General features: G+C 39.9%; 1 protein-coding gene across 1 annotated transcript; it reads right to left on the reverse strand.

The window, feature by feature from the left end:
* Positions 1–1319: 1319 nt before the first annotated feature.
* On the reverse strand, positions 1320–15430 carry LOC109878011 (uncharacterized). The gene is made up of 12 exons (XM_031814594.1): positions 15399–15430; positions 15090–15179; positions 14446–14535; positions 11082–11171; positions 10392–10977; positions 9249–9359; positions 8726–8804; positions 8553–8645; positions 6105–8210; positions 2599–2755; positions 1999–2389; positions 1320–1409 (listed from the first exon to the last, which is right to left on the reverse strand). The coding sequence occupies exons 1-9, from the start codon at positions 15428–15430 to the stop codon at positions 7780–7782; spliced, it is 1602 nt and encodes a 533-aa protein (XP_031670454.1). The 3' UTR covers positions 1320–1409; positions 1999–2389; positions 2599–2755; positions 6105–7779.
* Between the last annotated feature and the right edge of the window lie 6144 nt (positions 15431–21574).

Genomic DNA, 21574 nt, shown 5'->3' on the forward strand with positions numbered 1-21574 from the left:
ATTTTGACTTGGTGGCTGTGCTGCAGGGTAAAACACAGAGCGGTACAGTCCACTCTGTCCAGCTCTCTGCTGTTCAGGTTGATCCAATGGTCTGAAGACCTCAACAAACTGGACACACAGTCACTGCCTCTACTGTCATAGATCTGTCTGATGGAGGACTTTACAAAGCTGGAACTGGACCTGAACAAACATGGAGAATGGATTGTTGTGGTTATGTCAAGGTTTTATAAAGGATAACTCACATAGTAACAACTGGCTGGATAGAACATTAATAATTAAAGACTATAAATATTGAATAAAGATCTCCCACCTCTTGAATAAAACCCTAATATATTACAGAGGAAAACTCAGAACAACATGTCACTGGATACAAATAGTTATTTTATTATTTCTAGGAAGTCTGAACAGAGAAAGAAGTTCTCCCACCTCTTGAGAGTAACCCTTCCCAGAAAGGGGAGAAGATCTGAGCTGTTCTTCTCTAGAAGCCTGTTCTTCCTGAGGTCCACAATGATGTTGTGGGTTGAATGCTGCAGCAGAGAGAGAAGCACTTCCCAGTCCAGCCTGCAGGAGGTCAGGTCTCCACCAACCTTCTCCAGGAACCACTGAGTCAAGTCCTTGTCCTGAGCTTCATACACAACTATAGTCAGCTGCTGCAGAGTGTCTGAGTTCAGTCTAGGAGGTTGGAACATACAGGCAGTCAGAAATAGGAAGAAAAACACATGAATGACGTTACTATTTCTACTTTAAAAAACATCAGCTTCAGACTGACCTGAGAGAGAGAGGTCCCTGGTGACACAGCAGTGTGATGAGAGAGTGACCCTGGATGCAGAAGTCAGTCAGGTCCAGACACTGAACCCTCCAGAATCTCAGCAGGGATGCCACACTACTCAGAGCCCTGGATAACACTCTCTCTGGTGTCTGGCTGCTCTTTAGGTCCAGGGAGAGCTCTGGGACAGTCAGTGAAGTAGCACCTCTCCCTGTCCTCCTAACCAGTCTGGACAGTTTCACTGCCACGCCCACATTCAGCCTGGAATGAAAAGACAAAACGCAAGTCACTTGAAACAGAGAAACCTTGTCAGATAAATACTCAGTAGGAGAATCAACTATTGAATAGACCTGCAAAAGCTGTCTTCCTGAACATACCTGAGCTTGTGGAGCTTTGACTCATGTCTCAAAAGAAGTGCGGCTCCTTGGAGAGAGATCTTGCTGGGGTGAGAGTGAGGTCCACACTGGAGGCACAGAGACCCAGGACTCTCCCCACAGACTTGCAGGTTTTCCTGGGTAACTCTCCTCCCAGTGACAGGGTGGAGCCCAAGGCCTGGAGGAGAGAGGCCAACTGCTGGTCCTCCTCTCTGGACCTCACAGGGATGGACTCACACACAGTCTGGAAGAACCTTTCATCTTCACAGCTGGAACAGCAAAACATGGGGGACATCAAATCAGACATTTAGGAGACAGTGACGTCCAAAAGTATGGGGACAGTGACACATTTTATGTTGTTTTGGCTCTGTACTCCAGCACTTTCTAAACGGTGAAAATGACATTAAAGCTGGCAGTCTTTAACCTCAGTCAGTGAATCATGTCAAAGTGTACAGAGACAAAATAACAAATGTGTCCATGTCCCAATACTTTGACCTCACTGTACATGAAGACCTGCCTGTCATATGGAAATATAATACCATGTCACAGAGAACGTTACATAATATACAAGACATTTGGTTTTATAGATTAGATATTCTGAATATAAACGTTCAGATTCTTAGAGGTAAAATCCATAAGATTTCTAAAAGACAAATGTCTAGCATCACATAATTAAGATAAATTAACAATATATGACAAAACTCCATAATATCGGTGTTACTACAGCAACATTTGTTATGTTTTGAAAGATATATTAATAAAAAAACAACATGTATGACATTTAGTAACATTTGAAATCTTGGTATAAATGTTACTAGCATCACATAATCACTAACCACCACACATGCTCAGACTCACCTCAGCTGTGAGATGTGGGACAGACACTGAAGGAAACTCCTCACTTCACTCTCTTCATCTGACCAGCCCTTCAGCTCTACTGGTTTCTTCTCTGGTTGGAGTTTCAGCACTTCTAGGAGGAGGGAGGCCTTTCTCTCTGAGAGGTCTATGGACCAGACTGCAGGACTGGCTGACTGGTAAACTGCCTGTAATGCTGGAAGGACACTCCTGCCTGAAATCACTCTGTTTATAAGTGTCTCCATGGCGATAAGGAAAGGTGCTGTAAGTCCACACTGATGATACCAGCTTCAGTGTCTTCTCTCCTGTCTGCTCCTCCCACTCTGCTGCTTGAGACAGGAGATCCACCAGGAACTTGATCTGCTTTGAGGGATCAGACCTCCATGGATGGAAACTGCAACAAGGACAGTAACAGCTGATTCAGACAATCTGACACTGTGTGATGTGTACAACATTTATTTAAACTAGTAAACACAAAACTCTGATATTAGTTAAAACTGACCTGAGGATAAACAAGGGACAAAATTACATGTTGAAACATGTAGACATTATTAGAGTCTTGTTCATAAACATGAGAAAACATTACTATGTAAACTCACTCACCTCAGCTGTGAGATGTAGGACAGACACTGAAGGAAACTCCTCACTTCACTCTCTTCATCTGACCAGCCCTTCAGCTCTACTGGTTTCTTCTCTGGTTGGAGTTTCAGCACTTCTAGGAGGAGGGAGGCCTTTCTCTCTGAGAGGTCTATGGACCAGACTGCAGAAAAATAAAACAAATTAAAGTTAATATAAGTGTAGTTTAAAGTGCGATTTAAATATTAGTCATATTAACAATAAGAGTTAGGAAGTAGAAACTGATTGGCTGGGCCTAGGAGGAAGTGAACAAGAGTTAGGAAGTAGAAACAACGAACTTGAAAGTGTTCAGTTTGTCGTTACCAAATCAATTTTTGTTGGGCCGAAGACTTTGGGAGAAATTATGTACATGGATAAACAAATATACTGTGGCGCAAGAGAGAGATACATTTATAGAAGTACATTTTGCCATTCTGGTAAAAGGCATTGTCTATTGTATAGGACAGGAAGCCAGAGTGGGGCCATGGGAGAGGGCCCCACGTTGGGCGCCAGGATAGCTGGACATACAAAGGTCAGAGGGATATACAAAGGAGGGGGTCAGCCAAATGACCAACTGATGGATTACAGACATAGTTCACATATTCTTAAGACATGGAGATGCTGAAGGAATGACAGGGGAGACACATAGTCTGCTGATCCAAGATAAAGACACACATTGAGCTAAGTGCAGGGACAAAGCCTATAGCATAGAGGAATGTATAGTATTTTTAGGACAGCTGGACACACTAAAACTAGAGGAGACACACAGTCTATTGATCCGAAATAAAGACACACATACAAAGGAACAGATGGAGCTAATTACAGGGTCAAAGCATAGAGGATATTATATTATATTATCTTTAGGTCAAAGCAAAGCAAAGGTCTTGTCACCATTAGGATCTAATGGAAAGCAGATGGGGTCATTACTGGGCTGAACAAGCAGGATGCACGGATTGGGATGTAACTTCATTTGCATATGGGAGGGACTTATATGGTATGTGTATAACTCAGAGCGAGGGCTCTGAAAAAGTGTGTGTGTTCCGTGGACCGCTCCGGCTTGCGATATCTTTTTATTAAAAGCCTATTGAATTTCACAGAGTTCTTGATAGCGTCATATTTGAACCAATTTTCCACGACAAACTTGGCGAGCTTTTCCAGGAGTGACAGGGTCCAAGGCGGTCCTGGCTGACGGCGGGGTCTTTGGACGATCTAGGCAAACAAGGGTGGCCACCCAGCTAAGGTAAGCAAAGTACTTACAACAGTGAAATGTTTGCGTAGATCGCTTCAGAGATCCTGCCTCAGCAAGAGGAACGTTGGTTTCTCAAATGATTGCCTCGCCTGGTTCACCAACTACTTCTCTGATAGAGTTCAGTGTGTCAAATCGGAGGGTCTGCTGTCCGGACCTCTGGCAGTCTCTATGGGGGTGCCACAGGGTTCAATTCTTGGACCGACTCTCTTCTCTGTATACATCAATGAGGTCGCTCTTGCTGCTGGTGAGTCCCTGATCCACCTCTACGCAGACGACACCATTCTGTATACTTCCGGCCCTTCTTTGGACAGTGTGTTAACAACCCTCCAGGCAAGCTTCAATGCCATACAACTCTCCTTCCGTGGCCTCCAATTGCACTTAAATACAAGTAAAACTAAATGCATGCTCTTCAACCGATCGCTACCTGCACCTACCCGCCTGTCCAACATCACTACTCTGGACGGCTCTGACTTAGAATACATGGACAACTACAAATGCTTAGGTGTCTGGTTAGACTGTAAACTCTCCTTCCAGACCCATATCAAACATCTCCAATCCAAAGTTAAATCTAGAATTGGCTTCCTATTTCGCAACAAAGCATCCTTCTCTCATGCTGCCAAACATACCCTTGTAAAACTGACCATCCTACCAATCCTCGACTTTGGCGATGTCATTTACAAAATAGCCTCCAATACCCTACTCAACAAATTGGATGCAGTCTATCACAGTGCAATCCGTTTTATCACCAAAGCCCCATATACTACCCACCATTGCGACCTGTACGCTCTCGTTGGCTGGCCCTCGCTTCATACTCGTCGCCAAACCCACTGGCTCCATGTCATCTACAAGACCCTGCTAGGTAAAGTCCCCCCTTATCTCAGCTCGCTGGTCACCATAGCATCTCCCACCTGTAGCACACGCTCCAGCAGGTATATCTCTCTAGTCACCCCCAAAACCAATTCTTTCTTTGGCTGCCTCTCCTTCCAGTTCTCTGCTGCCAATGACTGGAACGAACTGGAACGAACTACAAAAATCTCTGAAACTGGAAACACTTATCTCCCTCACTAGCTTTAAGCACCAACTGTCAGAGCAGCTCACAGATTACTGCACCTGTACATAGCCCACCTATAATTTAGCCCAAACAACTACCTCTTCCCCAACTGTATTTCATTTTTATTTATTTATTTATTTTGCTCCTTTGCATCCCATTATTTTTATTTCTACTTTGCACATTCTTCCATTGCAAAACTACCATTCCAGTGTTTTACTTGCTATTTTGTATTTACTTTGCCACCATGGCCTTTTTTGCCTTTACCTCCCTTCTCACCTCATTTGCTCACATTGTATATAGACTTGCTTATACTGTATTATTGACTGTATGTTTGTTTTACTCCATGTGTAACTCTGTGTCGTTGTATCTGTCGAACTGCTTTGCTTTATCTTGGCCAGGTCGCAATTGTAAATGAGAACTTGTTCTCAACTTGCCTACCTGGTTAAATAAAGGTAAAAATAAAATAAAAAATTGTCTACAGGAAGCCAGAGTGGGGCCATGTAGCTACATAGAGTCATATTAACACTAATAAACATGTAGCTACATAGTCATTAACACTAATAAACATGTAGCTACATAGAGTCATATTAACACTAATAAACATGTAGCTACATAGAGTCATTAACACTAATAAACATGTAGCTACATAGAGTCATATTAACACTAATATACTGTATAGACATAATAAACATGTAGCTACATAGAGTCATTAACACTAATAAACATGTAGCTACATAGAGTCATTAACACTAATAAACATGTAGCTACATAGAGTCATATTAACACTAATATACTGTATAGACATAATAAACATGTAGCTACATAGAGTCATTAACACTAATAAACATGTAGCTACATAGAGTCATATTAACACTAATATACTGTATAGACACATAATAAACATGTAGCTACATAGAGTCATTAACACTAATATACTGTATAGACATAATAAACATGTAGCTACATAGAGTCATTAACACTAATATACTGTATAGACATAATAAACATGTAGCTACATAGAGTCATTAACGCTATACTATATATAGTGTATATAGGAATAAGAAGATTACAATTGCAGATGTCAGGACTTGTTTCATGTAAAACATCTTCACATTTAATTTGATAATTAGCTAGGTCAGGACAGGGTAACCTTTAGTTTCCTTATCATTCGTAAATAGTTATGTAGAAACTCACCATTGACTGGGACATCTGTCTCTCTGCTGGTTTCACTGGTGTCTCCTTCTCCATAGACAGCTGACACTCTGACTCTGTAGCAGGTACTGAGGTTCAGAGTTACATCACAGTAACATTCAGGTCCCTCTGTTACCATGGTAGACCAGCCCTCCAGTCCTGTCTCTTTATAGTCTACTTTGTAGTGGAGTACAGAGGCACCATCTTCAGACTCTGGCTGGAACCAAGTCCCTTTGATGGTTTCCTTGTCTAGACAATTCACATACAGCTGTTCAGGTGGGGATCTCAGGGTCTTGACCTCAATGACCTTGCTAAAGTCACTCATACCAGAGTGTTCTATAACAGAGTACCTGATCTGGTACAGTGTGAACGGTTTCAGACCTGGCACCAGACAGGTTTCTGCAGGAGCCAGGGTGTCTACTACATTCCATGGCCGTTTGCTAACCGTACTAACACCAGTAGTCATGACTCTGTACTCTACTCTGTACCTCTCAGGTCTTCTGATGGTTGACTGTGGAAACTGCAGGAGGACACAGCTCTGTTTTATCTCTGCTACCTGGACTGGATCAGGTTTTAATCCCAGCTGGAAGTTAGTAGTGATGAGACTGCCTTGTTGATATAGACGAATGGAGGATCCAGGAACACGGATATCTGGTGAGTGAGATCAGATTGGTTCACGGTGTTCATTGGAACATAGTGTTTGTGCTGCTGTCCAGTGAGATCAGATTGGTTCACGGTGTTCATTGGAACATAGTGTTTGTGCTGCTGTCCAGTGAGATCAGATTGGTTCACGGTGTTCATTGGAACAGAGTGTTTGTGCTGCTGTCCAGTGAGATCAGATTGGTTCACGGTGTTCATTGGAACATAGTGTTTGTGCTGCTGTCCAGTGAGATCAGATTGGTTCACGGTGTTCATTGGAACAGAGTGTTTGTGCTGCTTCATGGTGGAGAGGAATGGATCTTCATCCTCCAGGGAAGTCAGAGTGAAACACAGTACCCTGTCTGTCTGTGAATCTAGAAGGACTGTCTCCAGCTCCTTCTCAGATTTCACTATGGGGAGGTTCTTGGTTTTGCAGATGTTAACAGCATTCACCTCAGCTTCCTTATTGTGAAGCCAATGGTCTAAAGCCTGAGGAGTGAACGGTGACTGATCGTGTTTCTTCAGAATCGCTCTGAACCACAACAAACCTGATTCACCATTTTCTCTAATGAACTCTGTGGCTTTGGCCAGTATTTTCTGAAACTCCACCTGATACTCTGACAGTAACTGTGAAAACTGTGTCAGTTTGTCCTTAGCATAAGGGAACCATTTCATCACATAGGCATTGGTGTGGTCTGACATCATGTCCTGGCACCTCATTGTGACCCGTCTCAGGTGTTCCAGAACTTTCTCAGCTCTGAGGAGCAGGTCTTCACTGATCTCAAATTCAACACAAGCCGCTGCATGGTCCAGATTCTTCAGAGGGTACAGCCAGACACGAACAGGCACTGCTTTCTCTCCTCGCTGCCCCAGATGCTTTGGCAGGGACTGGTACACCTCTACTGCTGTGTCATAATCCATTGTGGTTGTCGGGTCTACGTCACTGTGCACGGTGCATTGATACAACAAACTGTTTACTTTCTCGGAGTCTGTCAAACTTGAGAATATATCTTCTGAATTGAAGGTGTTGAACATCTTCTTAAATCACATCTAGCATCTTGGTTTTCTCTCGTCTTACATTAATTTGTCTGTTGATGTGTTTGCTGTCAAAGATAAAGAATGCTTGAGCTCCATAGAGAACAGCCATGACCACATGAGTTGCCTTTCGTTGTGTTCTGACTGTCTCCTCCTGAAGCACCCTGTGACTGAGCATGTCCAGTCTGGTAGTGGTTCTGTACTGTAGAGTGACCCGGTCCTGCAGTGTGGACTGAACAGGATGGTTCAGGTATCCAGCAGCACCACCAACCTCCACCAGTCCAGACAGGACACTGGCTCTGAGAGGAGCGGTCACATCCAGAGCCCTGAATCTGTCCTGTAAGGAGTCTCCTTCAATACACTTCACCTCTGTGTGAGTCCGAGGGAGGGACAGCTGCATTGAAGCAATGGTGTTGTTGTTCCACAGAAAAACATCTAAGGACATAAGAAACTTGAATTACCTGAAGAATTTCAGACTTTTCAATTATTAAATTGGGTAAAAGTAGGTTATTAAATAACTTTACATTTCACAACCTCCAACAAACCATAAGTCTTTAACCTTAATGAATTAATCTGATAAAACCAATGACTTGGAATGTAATGTTGAGTCACAGCTATAACCAGATAAGCCTCAATGAAACTGCTTTCCCCATCTATCACATATAACTATCATTGTGTTTTCTTACAACTCATTCAAAACTAGAACGCTCAGCAGTAGAAACTATAAATACATCCACAACACTTTGAAGTCTTTAAAACTGGAAAAGCATACAGTACCCGAACAAAATGATTCATTGCGGCAGTCATACAACATCCCAAGATCTAAGGGACGACCGAGGGCAGCCACCACAACACTGTCTGTTGTCCAGTCTGACAATCACAGAAAACACATAATAACATGTTGTTATACAGGTCATTGAAGGTATTCATTCAGCAGTAATATAACTCACCTTTGGTAAGAACATCGCCAAAGCCTCTGTAGAAATGTTTTGTATGATACGTCAGTTCCCAGGTAGATTTCTCTAAAGTCTGAGAGACAAATAGATTTAACATGATGAGAAAATAGTTGTGATAATTCACCAGAGAGTTTTAACATGAGAAAAGAGTTGTGATAATTAATCGATCTATGAAACTGCCGACATAATACAGGATTATCGTACAGCACCTGTTCCAGGTGGATTACATTACAGTACCTGTTCCAGGTGGATTATAATACAGTACCTGTTCCAGGTGGATTATAATACAGTACCTGTTCCAGGTGGATTATAATACAGTACCTGTTCCAGGTGGATTATAATACAGTACCTGTTCCAGGTGGATTATAATACAGTACCTGTTCCAGGTGGATTATAATACAGTACCTGTTCCAGGTGGATTATAATACAGTACCTGTTCCAGGTGGATTATAATACAGTACCTGTTCCAGGTGGATTATAATACAGTACCTGTTCCAGGTGGTTTATAATACGGTACCTGTTCCAGTTGGATTATGTTGGTTAGTTCCGTCTTCTTTTGTTGGAGATCTCTCCACAATGTTGTTTCCGATCTTAATGCAGCCTGTTGGTCTTGATTTGTGATTTTTGTCTTGACAGAAGATAATAGATAATTACAGTAATATAATACAGGACAGAAGAGAATAGATAATTACAGTAATATAACACAGGACAGAAGAGAATTGATAATTACAGTAATATAACACAGGACAGAAGAGAATTGATCATTACAGTAATATAATGTAGTACAGAAGCTCAGAAGCTCAATGTGTTATACTTCCAGATTCAGGTGACTGAATTCTAAACCAGAACAGCATAGGATACAATGTGTGACTGCTTGTCCTCAATGTTGTTTAATGCTACATCCTAATGGATGAGATTAATAACTTATTTGGGCTAGGGGGCAGTATTTGGAAGTTTGGATGAATGAGGTGCCCAAGGTAAACTGCCTGTTACTCAGGTCCAGAAGCTAGGATATGCATATAATTGGTAGTATTGGATAGACAACACTCTAAAGTTTCCAAAACTGTTAAGATAATGTCTGTTAGTATAAGATAACCGATATCGCAGGCGAAAACCTGAGTACAATCCATCCCAAAAAAACTAATTCAGCTCACCCTTGATTCCTATGGCTGTCATTGGGAATATAAAAAGTAGTCCTCCCAGATTGCAGTTCCTAGGGCTTCCACTAGATGTCAACAGTCTTTAGAAAGAGTTTCAGGCATGTTTTTTGAAAAATGAGCTAGAATTTATAGTTTTAGTAAGTGTCTTCCATTTTGGCTGTAGTGTTTGTAGCGCGTTCCGGTGAGTGCGTGTACTTCGTTATTTATCTCTGGTAATGGTCTCCGGTCTTAAACTTCTGGGACTGATTGCAACCAGATGAAGATCTTCAAAGGTAAGTGATATATTTTATAGCTATTTCTGACTTCCGTGACGCCTCTGCTTGGTTGGAAAATGTATGTAATGCTTTTGTGTGCGGGGCGCTGTCCTCAGACAATCGCATGGTATGCTTTCGCCATAAAGCCTTTTTTAAATCTGACAATGCGGCTGGATTAACAAGAAGTTAAAAAGGACATTATGGACACAATCACACAACACTAGTCCAGACTATAGACACACCCACCTCTTTTGTATCTCTCTCATTCTTTATGACATCATGGTTTCTGTGGTCCTTCAAGGCACACACCAGACAAACAGAAACCTGGTCTGTCTTACAGAAGACCTCCAGAGCTCTGTGGTGCAGTTGGCACAGTTTCTGCTCCAGGTTTCCAGTCACCTCCACCAGGGTGTGTCTCTGTAGAGCTGATACGGTGTAGTGTTGTCTGACATGTCTCTCACAGTAGGAGGCAGTGCAGGTCAGACAGGACTTCACAGCTTTGAGCTGTTTCTCAGTGCAGAGATCACAGGCCACATCTCCAGGTCCAGCGTAGCAGTGCTTGGGAAGAGCAGGGACCTTGAACCCTGCCTGGTGGAGTTTCTCAATCACCTTCTCCAAGGATGAGTTAGTGAGGAGGTCAGGACGGGTTCTGAATCTCTTTCTGCACTGGGGACAGTCGTAGTCTCCTGTCTGGTCAGGCTGGTTCCAGTAGGTCTCAATGCACCGTCTGCAGTAACTGTGTCCACAGGGGACGGAGACTGGCTTTTTGAGAACCTCTGTACACACTGAACATCTGAAGTGGTCCTCTGTCAGTAGACTGGCTGTCAGCTCACTGTACACAATGTGGTAGAGAAATGTGGTTGCTGTTTTAAAGACTATTATACAGGAGATAACCTACTAGATTTACAGGAATGTGGAAGCTGTTTTTTCACTTACCTGGCATCTTTTCCAAACATAATGGGCCTGTCCATGGAACAATCACTCTTCATGGACAGACACGGTGACCCCACCCTCTCCTGATTAACACTGTGGAAAGAAAAAGGAGGGTTTCGTCAGTGTCTGAATTTTCAGAGTTTAATAACTATCCATCTTTCATGTTTGTTTTGGGTTTCTGTTCATCTAGAAATATCTAAATATTTCTGTTTCTAAATGGACAGAAACATAAATATTTTGTTATTTTTATTTGGCAATGATTTCACATGATGCCTATTTCATATGATATTCCTAAATACTTATAACCACTAGGCTGATAAATAAACACCCTTTTCCTTGGATTATTGAATGACCTACACCATGTTATTCTAAGTTATCCATTTAACATCGCAATGTTAAAAAATATGTCTACATTGGGCAAATGAAGGCATATTTATGTTAACTTTGATTGTGTTTGATGAAAATGATAGACCTTTCAAACGTTGTTATTAAATCGGCAAGTGACTTGATGCCTACTGTACCAAAGCAATTGAGAGTTGCTAAACGGGAGAATCATAACGGTAATATTGTCAAAATTCCGCTTTTAGCAACTATCAGAATTGGTAAAAAAAAAAAAAAAAAGGGTTATGCATGGAAACACATTAGACAATAATTAAGAGTAGGCAAAGTGATCGTGTCAGGTGAAAATGAAATCAAACAGCATTTGATGTCCAGTCACATTCACTGTGGTTGTCTGAAGCTGTAGAGTTCCCCAATGATGGGGAATAACCAAAGTCAATGAGCGTCATCACCATCTTCCCTTTGCAGTACCTCAAACTGTCCTGATTATCAGCTGAGGAACTCCTTAAAGTTTATTTAACTCTTGGCTCTGAGAATGTCTGAGCAGTGTCTTAACATCCTAAAACTTACTCTGAGCAGTGTCTTAACATCCTAAAACCTACTCTGAGCAGTGTCTTAAAACCTCTTATGGATGATGCGAATTTTCGCAGCTTTTTGTTAAAAATCGCGCAACAGTCCTGCTACTCATGCCAGGAATATAGTATATGCATATGATAAGTATGTGTGTATAGAAAACACTCTGAAGTCTCTAAAACTGGTTAAATTGTGTCTGTGGCTATAACAGAACGTGTTTAGGAGTAAAGATCCCTCGAAAAACTGGTCACCAAAAACACAAAAAAAAATATTCATCCGCCAGTCAATGTATTGTCTAAGGCGACAGGCAAAAAACTAGGCCCCCATTACAATGCCTACAGCTTCCACACGATGTCGCCAGTACTGTCATTTTCTGCCTGCTTTATCCTTGGTTAAATTACGTCAGGGCACTTCCTTTCTTGGAGCTCGCCCAAGGATGCTGTGAAATTGAAAACATGGACGATGAGTTCAAGACTTGCTGCTATCGAATACAGATCGCCCCATGATCAATTTGATAGATTATTAACGTTTATTAATACCTAAAGTTGGTTTAGAAAAGTCGTTTGAAATGATTTGTAAAAGTTTATAGGCAACTTTTGTCATTTTAAAAAGTGACGTTGCGTCTTGTAAAAGGGAGTATTCCTGGCTCAGACCGGTCTTCAGAAAACGACATTTTGCCTATACAATGACGGATTTAATCGGGAAAAAGACCCAATTGTGATGTTTATGGGATATATAGGAGTGCCAAGAAAGAAGCTCGTCAAAGGTAATGAATGTTTTATATTTTATTTCTGCGTTTTGGGTAGCGCCGGCTACCGCAAAATCTGTTGTTTAGGTAAAGGTCTGGTATTCTGGGGAAGGCATGCTATCAGATAATAGCTTCTCATGCTTTCGCCGAAAAGCATTTTACAAATCTGACTCGGTGGCTAGATTCACAACGAGTGTAGCTTTAATTCAGTACCTTGCATGTGTGTTTTAATGAAAGTTTGAGTTTAATCGAAAACTATAGGTGGCGCTCTAAAATATCAGCTGATTTGATCCCGCCACAGGAACAAAGTCCACAAGAAGTTTTAACATCCTGCTAAAAACCTACTCTGAGCAGTGTCTTAACATCCTGCTAAAAACCTACTCTGAGCAGTGTCTTAACATCCTGCTAAAACCTACTCTGAGCAGTGTCTTAACATCCTAGAACTTACTCTGAGCAGTGTCTTAACATCCTAAAACGTATTCTGACCAGTGTCTTAACACCCTAAAACCTACTCTGAGCATTGTCTTAACATCCTAAAACGTATTCTGAGCAGTGTCTTAACATCCTAAAACGTATTCTGAGCAGTGTCTTAACATCCTAAAATCTACTCGGAGCAGTGTCGTAATATCCTAAAACCTACTCTGAGCAGTGTCTTAATATCCTAAAACCTACTCTGAGCTGTGTCTTAACATCCTCTAAAAACCTACTCTCAGCTGGGAGATTTTCTTGTCTTAAAACAGGTTTTAACAGAATTCCTAGGACCTTTTCTGAGATGCTTTGTGGATACAGCCCTGGACTGATAGACTCACAGGTGTCACGATCGTTGTAAGGAGGAGACCAAGGCGCAGGGTGGTATGCGTACATTGTTCTGTATTATAAGAACGAACACTGAACAAACTAACAAAATAACAAAACGAACCGTGAAGCTAATATGAGTAGTGCAGACAGGCAACTAAACATAGAACAAGAACCCACAAACACAAAAGGGAAAATGGCAACCTAAAAATGATCCCCAATCAGAGACAACGATAAACAGCTGCCTCTGATTGGGAACCAATTCAGGCCACCATAGACATACATATTACCTGGACATACAAAAACCCTAGACAATACAAAAACTAGCATACCCACCCTCGTTACACCCTGACCTAGCCAAAATATAAAGTAAACAGAGATATCTCAGGTCAGAGCTTGACAACCTCTTTAAAATGAGGGGAATTCCAACCCCTGTTAAAGGGACAATCTGCAGTTGAAACAACAAGAAGAAAGAAAAAGCTTGAAGAAAACACCACCACATTTTTGGGCAAACAATTTTTTGGATGGGGTTGGAGAAAGGTGACCACTCTCAAAATTCATGGATGGATCTATGGATGCCAGGACTGGCCATCTATGACATCAAAATTGACGTTTTAACCAAGTTTTATCCATGTTATGAAGCCATACATTGTTTGTTGACGATTCAGTTGTTTACAAACATTGAAGTAAAACAAGCTCATATTTTGGGTTCTGATGGAGTACGACAGTTGAACTGAGCTCATGAGGTATTTATAAGTTATATTCTTCTATAGTCAATGGCTATGAATATCATAAACTTAAAAGTAAAATAATTGATGTAGCAATCATAGATTGCCCCTTTAAACCTCACACATTCATCACCTCCAGCACCATATCAGTATCTACATGAGAAAGCTTCTGCTCTTCACTTACCTGGCACCTTTTCCAAACTTAATATGCCTGTCCATGGACCAATCACTCTTCATGGACAGACACGGAGACCCCACCCTCTCCTGTTTACCACTGTGGACACATCAAAGAGGGTTTTGTTTATGAATGATAAATGCTATTCTTTCTTTAATTTTAAACCACAATTACTTATTCATCATTGTTTGTAGAACACTAATCTTCTATCAGGTGATTTTATGTGTATGTCAGGTTCTTCACTTACCTGGCACCTTTTCCAAACTTAATGGGCCTGTCCATGGACCAATCACTCTTCACCTGGCACCTTTTCTGCTATTTTTGAATTTTGACTTTTGACTTCCTATGAATTCATATTGCAAATGGACAAAACATATATATGCCTTATGCACAAGTTAAAATTAAAAAATAAATATATGATAATAAAATTGGACTAAAGTATATTCATACAGTTCTTACACGTGTAATTGACAAAAAAAATCTAAAGAATTTCTAAAAACGGTCCAAAAAGCACTTTTTCAAAATGTTGCTTTTGGATGTTGACTTGTGTTGCATTTGCAATATGAAAAACCCACTTATTCATCATTGTTTGTAGAACAGTAATCTTCTATCAGGTGATTGGCTGTTATTTCTATGTTAGGTTTTTCACATACCTGGCACCTTTTCCAAACTTAATGGGCCTGTCCATGGACCAATCACTCTTCATGGACAGACACGGAGACCCCACCCTCTCCTGTTTAACGCTGTGGAAAGGAGGATTTAAACAAAGACAGAATTATATGTACATCTGAATCAATAACTGAAGTATATTTCTCAACCAGTCAGTTATGGAAAATGTACAGTATAACCAAAATGATAATAATGTACAGTAACAGTATTTTCTATCATAACGCTAGAGCACAACATACTGAACTCAATCAATAATACCTTTAAACAGATAGAATAGCAGCTTTAACACAAACCTGAGATTTGTAAAGGTGATAGGTGGATCCATGGAGAGGTCACTGTACTGAGGTCACTGAGATCTATATTTTATTACGTGATAGGTGCCTTCGGAAAGAATTCAGACCCCTTGACTTTTTCCAAATTTTGTTACGTTACAGCCTTACACTAATATTGATTACATAGCTTTCCCCCTCATCAATCTAAACACAATACCCAATAATGACAAATCAAAAAGGTTTTAGACATGTTTGCTCATTTGTAAAAAATGCAATAAAACTGAAATATCGCATTTAATTTAAGTATTCAGACCCTTTACTCAGTACTTTGTTGAAGCACCTTTGGCAGTGATTACAGCCTCTAGTCTTGGGTATGACGCTACAAGCTTGGCACACCTGTATTTGGGGAGTTTCTCCCATTCTTCTCTGCAGATCCTCTCAAGCTCTATCAGGTTGGACGGGGAGGGTTGCTGCACAGCTATTTTCAGGTCTCTCCAGAGATGTTTGATCGGATTCAAGTCCAGGCTCTGGCTGGGACACTCAAGGACATTCAGAGACTCGTCCCAAGGCCACTCCTGCATTGTCTTGGCTGTGTGCTTAGGGTCATTGTCCTGTTGGAAGGTAAATTGGAAGGTAAATATTCGCACCAGTCTGAGGTCCTGAGTGCTCTGGAGCAGGTTTTCATTAAGGATCCCACTGTCCTTTTCTCCGTTCAGGTTTGCCTCGATCCTGACTAGTCTCCCAGTCCCTGCCGCTGAAAACATCCCCACAGCATGACGCTGTCACCACCATGCTTCACCGCAGGGATGGTGCCAGGTTTCATCCAGACGTGACACTTGGCATTCAGGCCAAAGAGTTCAATCTTGGTTTCATCAGACCAGAGAATCTTGTTTTTCTTTAGGTGACTTTTGGCAAACTCCAAGCAGGCTGTCATGTCCTTTTACTGAGGATTGGCTTCTGTCTGGCCACTACCATAAAGGCCTGATTGGTGCAGTGCTGCAGAGATGGTTGGTTGTCCATCTGGAAGGTTCTCCCATCTCCACAGAGGAACTCTAGAGCTTTGTCAGAGTGACCATCGGGTTCTTGCTCACCTCCCTGAAAAAGCCCCTTTCCCCCGATTACTCAGTTTGGCCGTGCAGCCAGCTCTAGGAAGAGTATTGGTGGTTCCAAACTTTTGCCATTTCAGAATGATGGAGGCCACATGCACTGTTGACTGTGGGACCTTAAATAGACAGGTATGTGACTTTCCAAATCATGTCCAATCAATTGAATTGACCAAAGGTGGACTCCAATCAAGTTGTAGAAACATCTCAAGGATGATCAATGGAAAGAGGATGCATCTGAGCTCCATTTTTGGTCTCATAGCAAAGGGTCTGAATACTTACATAAATAAGTTACATTTGCTAACATTTCTGAAAACCTGTTTTCGCTTTGTCATTATGAGGTTTTATATGTAGATTCCTGAGATTTTTTTTATTTTAAATGCATTTTATAATGAGGCTGTAACATAACAAAATGTCTAAAAAGTCAAGGGATCTGAATAATTTCCGATATATCCATGGAGTGGTCACTGCACAAACCTGAGATCTCCATTTGTAGATGTGATTGGTTGATCCATTGAATTGTCACGCCCTGGTCCTAGTATTTTGTGTTTTTCTTCATGTATTGGGTCAGGCCAGGGTGTGGCATGGAGTTTTTGTATTGTGGTGTGTTTTGTCTTGGGGTTTTGGTGTGTATGTATTTGGGATTGTAGCTAGTGGGGTTATCTAGCAAAGTCTATGGCTGTCTGGAGTGGTTCTCAATCAGAGGCAGGTGCTTATCGTTGTCTCTGATTGGGAACCATATTTAGGCAGCCATATTCTTTGAGTTTGTCGTGGGTGATTGTCCTTAGTGTCGTTGTTCCTGTCGCATTGTTAGTTGACAAGTATAGGCTGTTTCGGTTTTCATTACGTTTATTGTTTTGTTGTGTTTTGTGTTTATTCATGTTACGTTTGTTTGATTAAACATGGATCGAAATCTACACGCTGCAGTTTGGTCCGACTCTCCTTCACCACACTTAGAAAACCGTAACATGAATGGTCACTTCTCAAGGAGAGTTGGCTTGGAGTAGGGGATTCTGCTCCAGAGAGCCTTTCAGACACAGAGAATAGTGTTCAGGTAAATATTAGAATAATTCTAGTAAATAACTTTACACAGTAAAACCAGTAGGAAATACCAAATATTAACAGTTAGATATGATAGGTCTGTGGAACCAACTAATAACGCTTACTGAGATAATATAGTCCTATTCCAGTCGACATCACTAGTAATATAGTCCTATTCCAGTCCATATCACTGGTAATATAGTCCTATTCCAGTCCATATCACTAGTAATATAGTCCTAGTCCAGTCCATATCACTAGTAATATAGTCCTATTCCAGTCCATATCACTAGTAATATAGTCCTATTCCAGTCCATATCACTAGTAATATAGTCCTATTCCAGTCCATATCACTAGTAATATAGTCCTATTCCATAACACTAGTAATATAGTCCTATTCCAGTCCATATCACTAGTAATATAGTCCTATTCCAGTCCATATCACTAGTAATATAGTCCTATTCCAGTCCATATCACTAGTAATATAGTCCTATTCCAGTCCATATCACTAGTAATATAGTCCTATTCCAGTCCATATCACTAGTAATATAGTCCTATTCCAGTCCATATCACTAGTAATAAAGACCTATTCCAGTCCATATCACTAGTAATATAGTCCTATTCCAGTCCATATCACTGGTAATATAGTCCTATTCCAGTCCATATCACTAGTAATATAGTCCTATTCCACATCACTAGTAATATAGTCCTATTCCAGTCCATATCACTAGTAATATAGTCCTATTCCAGTCCAAATCACCAGTAATTTAGTCCTATTCCAGTCCATATCACTAGTAATATAGTCCTATTCCAGTCCACATCACTAGTAATATAGTCCTATTCCAGTCCATATCACTAGTAATATAGTCCTATTCCAGTCCATATCACTAGTAATATAGTCCTATTCCAGTCCACATCACTAGTAATATAGTCCTATTCCAGTCCTTATCAATACTAATATAGTCCTATTCCAGTACACATCACTAGTAATATAGTCCTATTCCAGTCCATATCACTAGTAATATAGTCCTATTCCAGTCCATATCACTAGTAATATAGTCCTATTCCAGTCCATATCACTAGTAATATAGTCCTATTCCAGTCCATATCACTAGTAATATAGTCCTATTCCATATCACTAGTAATATAGTCCTATTCCAGTCCATATCACTAGTAATATAGTCCTATTCCAGTCCATATCACTAGTAATATAGTCCTATTCCAGTCCATATCACTAGTAATATAGTCCTATTCCAGTCCATATCACTAGTAATATAGTCCTATTCCAGTCCATATCACTAGTAATATAGTCCTATTCCAGTCCATATCACTAGTAATATAGTCCTATTCCAGTCCATATCACTAGTAATATAGTCCTATTCCAGTCCATATCACTAGTAATATAGTCCTATTCCAGTCCATATCACTAGTAATATAGTCCTATTCCAGTCCATAGAACTAGTAATATAGTCCTATTCCATAACACTAGTAATATAGTCCTATTCCAGTCCATATCACTAGTAATATAGTCCTCTTCCATAACACTAGTAATATAGTCCTATTCCAGTCCATATCACTAGTAATATAGTCCTATTCCATATCACTAGTAATATAGTCCTATTCCAGTCCATATTAGTAATATAGTCCTATTCCATATCACTAGTAATATAGTCCTATTCCAGTCCATATCACTAGTAATATAGTCCTATTCCAGTCCATATCACTAGTAATATAGTCCTATTCCAGTCCATATGACTAGTAATATAGTCCTATTCCAGTCCATATCACTAGTAATATAGTCCTATTCCATATCACTAGTAATATAGTCCTATTCCATATCACTAGTAATATAGTCCTATTCCAGTCCATATCACTAGTAATATAGTCCTATTCCAGTCCATATCACTAGTAATATAGTCCTATTCCATATCACTAGTAATATAGTCCTATTCCAGTCCATATGACTAGTAATATAGTCCTATTCCAGTCCATATCACTAGTAATATAGTCCTATTCCATATCACTAGTAATATAGTCCTATTCCATATCACTAGTAATATAGTCCTATTCCATATCACTAGTAATATAGTCCTATTCCAGTCCATATCACTAGTAATATAGTCCTATTCCATATCACTAGTAATATTGTCCTATTCCAGTCCATATCACTAGTAATATAGTCCTATTCCATATCACTAGTAATATAGTCCTATTCCAGTCCACATCACTAGTAATATAGTCCTATTCCATATCACTAGTAATATAGTCCTATTCCAGTCCATATCACTAGTAATATAGTCCTATTCCAGTCCATATCACTAGTAATATAGTCCTATTCCAGTCCATATCACTAGTAATATAGTCCTATTCCAGTCCATATCACTAGTAATATAGTCCTATTCCAGTCCATATCACTAGTAATATAGGTCTATTCCTGTCCACATCACTAGTAATATAGAATCAGTCCAGTCCATAAGAGTAATATAGTCCTAATCCAATCCATATCACTAGTAATATAGTCCTATTCCAGTCCATATCACTAGTAATATAGTCCTATTCCATATCACTAGTAATATAGTCCTATTCCAGTCCATATCACTAGTAATATAGTCCTATTCCATATCACTAGTAATATAGTCCTATTCCAGTCCATATCACTAGTAATATAGTCCTATTCCAGTCCATATCACTAGTAATATAGTCCTATTCCAGTCCATATCACTAGTAATATAGTCCTATTCCAGTCCATATCACTTGTAATATAGTCCTATTCCAGTCCATATCACTAGTAATATAGTCCTATTCCAGTCCATATCACTAGTAATATAGTCCTATTCCATATCACTAGTAATATAGTCCTATTCCAGTCCATATCACTAGTAATATAGTCCTATTCCAGTCCATATCACTAGTAATATAGTCTTATTCCATATCACTAGTAATATAGTCCTATTCCAATCCATATCACTAGTAATATAGTCCTATTCCAGTCCATATCACTAGTAATATAGTCCTATTCCAGTCCATATCACTAGTAATATAGTCCTATTCCAGTCCATATCACTAGTAATATAGTCATATTCCAGTCCATATCACTAGTAATATAGTCCTATTCCATATCACTAGTAATATAGTCCTATTCCAGTCCATATCACTAGTAATATAGTCCTATTCCAGTCCATATCACTAGTAATATAGTCCTATTCCATATCACTAGTAATATAGTCCTATTCCAATCCATATCACTAGTAATATAGTCCTATTCCAGTCCATATCACTAGTAATATAGTCCTATTCCAGTCCATATCACTAGTAATATAGTCCTATTCCAGTCCACATCACTAGTAATATAGTCCTATTCCATATCACTAGTAATATAGTCCTATTCCAGTCCATATGACTAGTAATATAGTCCTATTCCAGTCCATATCACTAGTAATATAGTCCTATTCCAGTCCATATCACTAGTAATATAGTCCTATTCCATATCACTAGTAATATAGTCCTATTCCATATCACTAGTAATATAGTCCTATTCCAGTCCATATCACTAGTAATATAGTCCTATTCCAGTCCATTTAACTAGTAATATAGTCCTATTCCATAACACTAGTAATATAGTCCTATTCCAGTCCATATCACTAGTAATATAGTCCTATTCCAGTCCATATCACTAGTAATATAGTCCTATTCCAGTCCATATCACTAGTAATATAGTCCTATTCCAGTCCATATCACTAGTAATATAGTCCTATTCCAGTCCATATCACTAGTAATATAGTCCTATTCCAGTCCATATCACCAGTAATATAGTCCTATTCCAGTCCATATCACCAGTAATATAGTCCTATTCCAGTCCACATCACTAGTAATATAGTCCTATTCCAGTCCATATCACTAGTAATATAGTCCTATTCCATATCACTAGTAATATAGTCCTATTCCATATCACTAGTAATATAGTCCTATTCCAGTCCACATCACTAGTAATATAGTCCTATTCCATATCACTAGTAATATAGTCCTATTCCATATCACTAGTAATATAGTCCTATT

The sequence above is a fragment of the Oncorhynchus kisutch genome, unplaced genomic scaffold (assembly GCF_002021735.2).
Source record: "Oncorhynchus kisutch isolate 150728-3 unplaced genomic scaffold, Okis_V2 Okis07a-Okis12b_hom, whole genome shotgun sequence".
Taxonomy (NCBI): Eukaryota; Metazoa; Chordata; class Actinopteri; order Salmoniformes; family Salmonidae; genus Oncorhynchus; species Oncorhynchus kisutch.

Coding starts and splice junctions, on each gene's coding strand:
- LOC109878011 (XM_031814594.1), bottom strand. CDS start 15,430: ATGGATCCACCTATCACCTTTACAAATCTCAG. Junction 14,536..15,089: donor AAGTTTGGAAAAGGTGCCAG/GTATGTGAAAAA, acceptor ATGTGTCCACAG/TGGTAAACAGGAGAGGGTGG. Junction 8,646..8,725: donor TGGCGATGTTCTTACCAAAG/GTGAGTTATATT, acceptor TGTGATTGTCAG/ACTGGACAACAGACAGTGTT.